General features: G+C 41.7%; 1 protein-coding gene across 6 annotated transcripts in view; it reads right to left on the bottom strand.

The window, feature by feature from the left end:
- Positions 1-1,094: 1,094 nt before the first annotated feature.
- The window catches only part of Carmil1 (capping protein regulator and myosin 1 linker 1), a 267,034-nt gene continuing 262,128 nt past the window's right edge, over positions 1,095-6,000 (bottom strand). For all 6 annotated transcript variants that reach the window (XM_052156906.1, XM_052156907.1, XM_052156909.1 and 3 more), the window contains one exon: positions 1,095-2,121. In XM_052156906.1, coding sequence (XP_052012866.1) covers positions 1,988-2,121 — 134 coding nt within the window. In that variant the 3' untranslated portion in view covers positions 1,095-1,987. The remainder of the gene's footprint in view (positions 2,122-6,000) is intronic.

Raw genomic sequence — 6,000 nt, 5'->3', positions numbered from 1 at the left:
AGCACTTTGTGTACTTCCCCACTACTTGCTATGACTCAATCTGAGGCCATGTTTTAAGGGAATGGACAGAGTCGCTGTGGGGCCACCATCGAGCTCCGCTATGTCTGCCTGACTCCTCTGGTCCTCACTCAGAAAGGTGTAACAACTTGCTGTTTTCTTGGTGATGCTGGCCCGAGCCTGTGTATGCTTCCCCTGGTCCTTTGTACTGTTCTCACAATTTCTCTGAAGCGACCTCCCTTCTGCCATGTGTAGCTGCTTCCTGACGCAAAGGCATGGTTTTCTCTCTTCTCCGTCTCCCTCCTGTGGCGGTTGCCGAGATGCTCAGCTTCTCAGCCTGTGCTTTCCCTTTTAAACACTAATAGACGTGTACTCAGTTATACTTGCTTCAAATATAATACAGTATACCTAAGACTCAGACACTGTCCCTGTACTTAGAAAGGTGTCACTGGCTTTGTATAAATGTCACTATCTGAGACTTCCGGAACATCCCTGCCTGCCAGAACATTCCAGTTGGGAGGCAGGGAAGACTGACGTCTTCGATAGGACTGCTTATTCCAAGTGTGGGCTTAGCTGGGCTGTGGGTCCACACCCATTTCTGTCCTATCCTTCTCCCAGTTCAGCACCAACGTGGGTCTGGTCATGTCTGCATGGGCCACACCTAAATAGAATAATTGTCTGTCTAACCATGAGGTGATGTAATGGAAACAAGTCCTTCAGGACTGGCACTCTCTCCCTGATCAGTCACCCAAGGGGTGACAAAGGGAAGACGATAGAGTGACACCACAGAGGCCCCATCTGTGTTGCTGGTCCCCCCCCCCAATCCTGTCAGCGTATTACCTGACTCAAACCAGCACCACTCACATGACCTTAAACTCATGGAGCTGGGCATGGAGCACATAAACACCTCTGTGACCTTCTAGGAAATTTCATCTGTGTTCCGGTGGAATTATCAAATTATCTTTATTTTGAAAGTAATAATTTCTAGATTATATGATTATCTGTGGACTGTGATTATTCTAAATTTTACTAACAAGCTGCAGGTTCACCGCCTAAGTCAGTCCTAACACAAGAACTGGAAGAAGTCAATTTCCACTTGTAAAATCATTTTATTGGTATAAATATACATATGAATAAAATACTTTCAGCTCGTAATGTAAGTGAATATTTGTGAGATGTTTTATAAAGAGTAGTATTTAGATTTTTTTTTACAGATGCCAAAATTTTCCTTTAAAAACCACACATTAAAAACTAATAAGCAGACAGAAATTAAAGGCCTTCAGAAACATGAATATTCATAAGACCTCATTCCAATCAACTATATACATGAATCTGGGCTTCTCACACTCTGTTCTTAGCTGCACTTGCTGATGGTCTGCAAATATTACCAACCAAGCTTTAAATGTACAATTCTACATAGAGGAGAAAATGTCCCACAAAAGAATGTAAGAACAGTGCCCAAGATCTAATATATATAATTTATACAAATTATTTATTAGTGTGCTCTGTTAATATAATTACAATGTGCAATTGCATACATCAAGAATAAATTGCTCTATCGAGTCATGTGTGGATCTGACACGAACACACCCGCTAGCACCCCAGGATCTCCCGGGTAGTTACTTGGGTGTGAGTCCAGTTACTTCATTAATTTCCAAAAACTAAAAACTCACCATGTAGGGCAATGTGGAGCTGCCTCAGAGAAATTCAAGTAGGGCCCATGGAATAATTGCTGGCTTTTTGTTGAAGGCATAAGAAACAATGTTTAGAAATCAAATGCCAAGAATGCGGGAAGACCAAAAATTTGTATGTGTGTGTATTTGTATGTGTATATTCATATATATAATATATATATATTATATATATGAATGAAAAAGAAGAAAAAGAGAGAAAGAAGAAAGCACCAAGAGAAGAGAGAAGAGGCACTGCCCTGGCTCCTCTCTGAGGGCTGAGGAGAGCACCCTGCATGGGAAGGCTTGGGTGGGCACCATTACACAAAAATAAACTCTTTTTCTGCCTCTTCTCCAGAATCACTGGATTTGCTCCCTTGGTAACCATCTTTGCCCGAGGACCGTTGCTTCTGTTCTTGATACTCTTGGGCCGGGCCCCAGCTTCTCCTTGAGACTGAAATCAGAGGGCAGGGAAGAGAAACAGTTTATTGATACAGTAATAACAAAACCCGGTGAACAGTTGGGCAAGGGGAGGGGCCATGAGAAGTGGGCGTGGCCACGATGGACTGTTTCAGAAACAAACCTGGGTTAAGCTTCGACATGCTCTAGACAGAAATCGAGAACAAACCAATGAAGCCACAGACAAGTGGATACAAGCAAACAGACACGGGCGAGACCAGTCTATGATGGGGTGGACCCCGCATAGATGTGGACGAGACACGGAGGACAAGATGGTAGGTAAGCAGAGGGAGAAGCCATCAGGAGTCGCCGAGGCTGCGCTGAGCCAGGTGGCCTCCACAGCCAAGACTGCCCCCACACACAGCACAGAGGATAGGGCACGCAGAGGTGCTGGCTGGACGGTGTTCCGATGCCATGACTTCAGCAGATGGCTGAAGGCTGGTTACTCACACAGGCCTTTCTTTCTGTGCCTTAGACCACTGTGCTTCACTCCCTATAAATGAAGTCTATGGCAAAGCATTAATAATGCCTGTGATCTATGCAACCCTGCAGGTAAAGTATTCAATTCCTATTGGCTGTTTCTGACTGCTAACAGGTTATAGGTAATCTGAGAGGATTCACACAGCAGTGAGGGCTGAGCTTGGCTGGAACTGGGCTGTTGTTAAATATCTAGAACTTTCTGTTTCATGTCTGGTGCTCTTCCCAATTACACAGGTAGGGTTTGTCTATTTTTCTCTTTAAATTCCATGCTCATTCTACCTACATCCTGGTTTCTCTGTCATCACACCTGGAAAAGAATTGGTCCAGAGGCTAAACTGCTGTAATATTTAATAAATATTACTTCCATGTCTATTGTAGGGACACCATCTTAGCTAAAAAATACCAAGCCCATGCCACGGGGAAAGATGCTTAAACAAAAGGTATGGCTGCTCCGACACTCAAATCCCAAGGTCTAAACAGGAACAGTCTCCATCCTGGGAAAGACACACGGACATATGATTCACTGGCTGCTTTGGACTACTTTGATATTCACACTATATTTTAAAAAAAAAAATCTTGCTAGGGGTCCTGTGGTTTAAATGATTATCTCAAACTAGTGTTTCAGGAAGGGACAATTGAAACGTATGCATAAATATATCAAGGGTCTCTTTTGAATTTAGTTGACATGGTCAGATTCTAGCTTTTAACAAAAAGCATTGTGATTTTCAGTTAATAGCATTACATTGAAATTATCCAAACAACTTTTCCATCCCATTATAAAAACAAGTAATTAAATTATTTTAAAGATTTGACGTGTACGTGTGTGCGCACACACAGGTACCCATAAAGACTAGATTCATTGTGAGTCATCGGATATGGATGCTGGGAACCAAACGCCTGACTTCTACAATACTGAACATACTGGACCACTTTCCTGGTCCCTTAAAATTGTGTCTTCTTTTTGACATTAGCTTTCAGCAAGTTTTCAGAGAGGGCTGAGACATAAGAAACATATAGTTGCTTTTAAATGCTTTTATTGGAAGAAAAAAAATCTAAATGTATTTGTGTGACTGGTGCCTTGGAAGCTGTTGATAAACCAGGTTTGCAGAGAAACCTTTAAGCTTTCAGCCTGGGTGTGTGCTGGGAGCAAAGAAATAAAATTATCCTGAGGACACTTGGCAAAAAAAATCCAACCTCAAACGTAGAGGGAACTTGTGCTGACTCATAGAACTTCTGAGTTCTAATTTAACCCAAAACCTTGTTCTTCCACAACAGAGAAATGGGAAGAAGTGTCTAACACTCCAGTGGGAGAGTCAAGGGAAAACAATCAGGAAAAGGGGGCTCATCTTCAGAGAAAACTCATTTGCATGAGTCCCTAGATTAAGATTAACCTTCAAAATACTTTTTAACTTCCCAGAGACACAGTTCAAATCCATCTTACATGGAATGACACAAAAACACTTTCTAAATATGAAGACATTCAGGAACCAAAAATTTATATCAGGTAAACCCAGTCCACATCAGCAAATGTGAATGCAATCTAGAGAGCTACATGATGGGAATCTTCTTGGAACAGGCAGCCTGTCTGCGTTCTCACAGGAATTGACCTTCTAAGTAGATATTGGGCTTCTGTGTCCTCCAGGTTAGGGAATTGGGGGGTAGGTGTAGGGTGGGGGCAGCAAAAACTGGCAGTGGGGAGGAAGAGAGAGCAAATATCACCAAGTTACCCCTCTCCATTCTGGTTGCTAAGAGAGTCATACTTAGCCATAAAAGTAAAAACCACAATAGTGACTAAGGAAAAATAAGAGTTTCAAGAAGGCTATACTTTTCACTAGATAGGAACAGTGGAGGTGGGGCACAGTAGTAGAGCCTGTGTGAGGCCTTGGGTTTGATACTTAGGACCAATGGGGGAAAAGTTCATTCTAAACACCTTCACCTTCATTGATTTAATTGTGTTTGCATGTGAAAAGGACCCTAGTAGCATCTGGCATGTCCTTAATATTAGATGCAGGCAGGAAGAACATAGAAACTGAAGAACCAAGCTCAGCACCATACTGGACTTCTAAGCTATTCAATCCTGATCCTTGATGCAAACAACTTTGTAGAAGGAATGTTCTTTGTTGAATCCATTTCCAGCCCTTAGGGAAAACATCTATTTAATCGCATGCCATTAAGAAGCCAATTGCAGTAGAGTTAAGAATGCTAGGGTGTCCTGATGTATGAGACTAGCTACACACGTATTTATTATCATCCCATGTACTATTGATGGATAAAAGGTACTCAAGAACATGGACTGAATGCTAACTCACTAAGTGGAAATACTGCCTTGCTTATGCCAATTTTGTCTGAGGTGGAAATAAGTGGTATTGAGAACCTCAAACACAGGTCTTCTTGAAGCTGATTCAACGTTGCATATGTATATATGCAAATTTAAAGCCTTCTGAAATATGCATACAGACTTGGAATTAGAGATTCAGATGCAAGCTGGGAAATGATTTCTCCATCATAAACTCCAGGGAGATATATATCTACTAGGATAAAACAGGGCATTTCTTTAAAATAATAATCCGTAGGTGGTCCTGCTTTTTAATGTCTTTTTAGCAATAGTTGAAAAAAAAAATCTCAAACTGCTGACTTTTTCCTGAAAATTTGTCAATTGTTTTGAGATAGTTTTGTTATTTTCAGCTCTCTGTGTACCTGAACATGACCTTGAACTCTAGACCTTCCTGCCTCTACCTCCCAAGTGCTGGGAGTAGAGTAGGCAGGCAAACTCCGAAGTTATCTGCCCCTAAAGAATTCTTACAGGGGGCGGAGGAAGTAGAACCTGGATCTGGATCTGGATCTGGATCCAGACAGCCAAGCACTAGCTCACAGACTGCAACCAGGCAAGAGTCTGTGGCTGCAGGCTGGATTATGGAAGCAAAGGACAGAGAAAGGGACTTTCAGAATTGGGTTGTGACACAAACAAAGGAAAACAATAGCGCGGCTATTTTCCTCAAGAAAATAGTATAATTGCTAACAAAAATATCACATCTTATCATCAGAGAGGAAAGGACATGAAATCAGTATCAAAATAGCCACATGATTGAACCACATCAACGGTGATTAAATATGCAGCATGCTTTGAGAACAATAGCTTCCATTTGTTTCACCAACACAAGGCTTTAAGGAAGCACGTTTAGTGTCAATGAGATTGCTCTTAAAAGACTTGAGCAATAACTCCGACCTATGATTCTGTCAGTCGCTCTGCTAAACGCATTAAAAACTAACCAGGGATGATTTAAAAAGCAGAGGCTATGGCGTTCTCAAAGGTAGAGAATAGGCACTAACAAAACAACATAGTAGACACAAATCACTTTAATTGAAGTACCTGTGAAATTTAGGGGGTTCCCTA

The sequence above is a fragment of the Apodemus sylvaticus genome, chromosome 14, assembly GCF_947179515.1.
Source record: "Apodemus sylvaticus chromosome 14, mApoSyl1.1, whole genome shotgun sequence".
Taxonomy (NCBI): domain Eukaryota; kingdom Metazoa; phylum Chordata; class Mammalia; order Rodentia; family Muridae; genus Apodemus; species Apodemus sylvaticus.
Note: the sequence above shows the minus strand (reverse complement) of the source record. Positions and strands in the feature narration are given on the sequence as shown.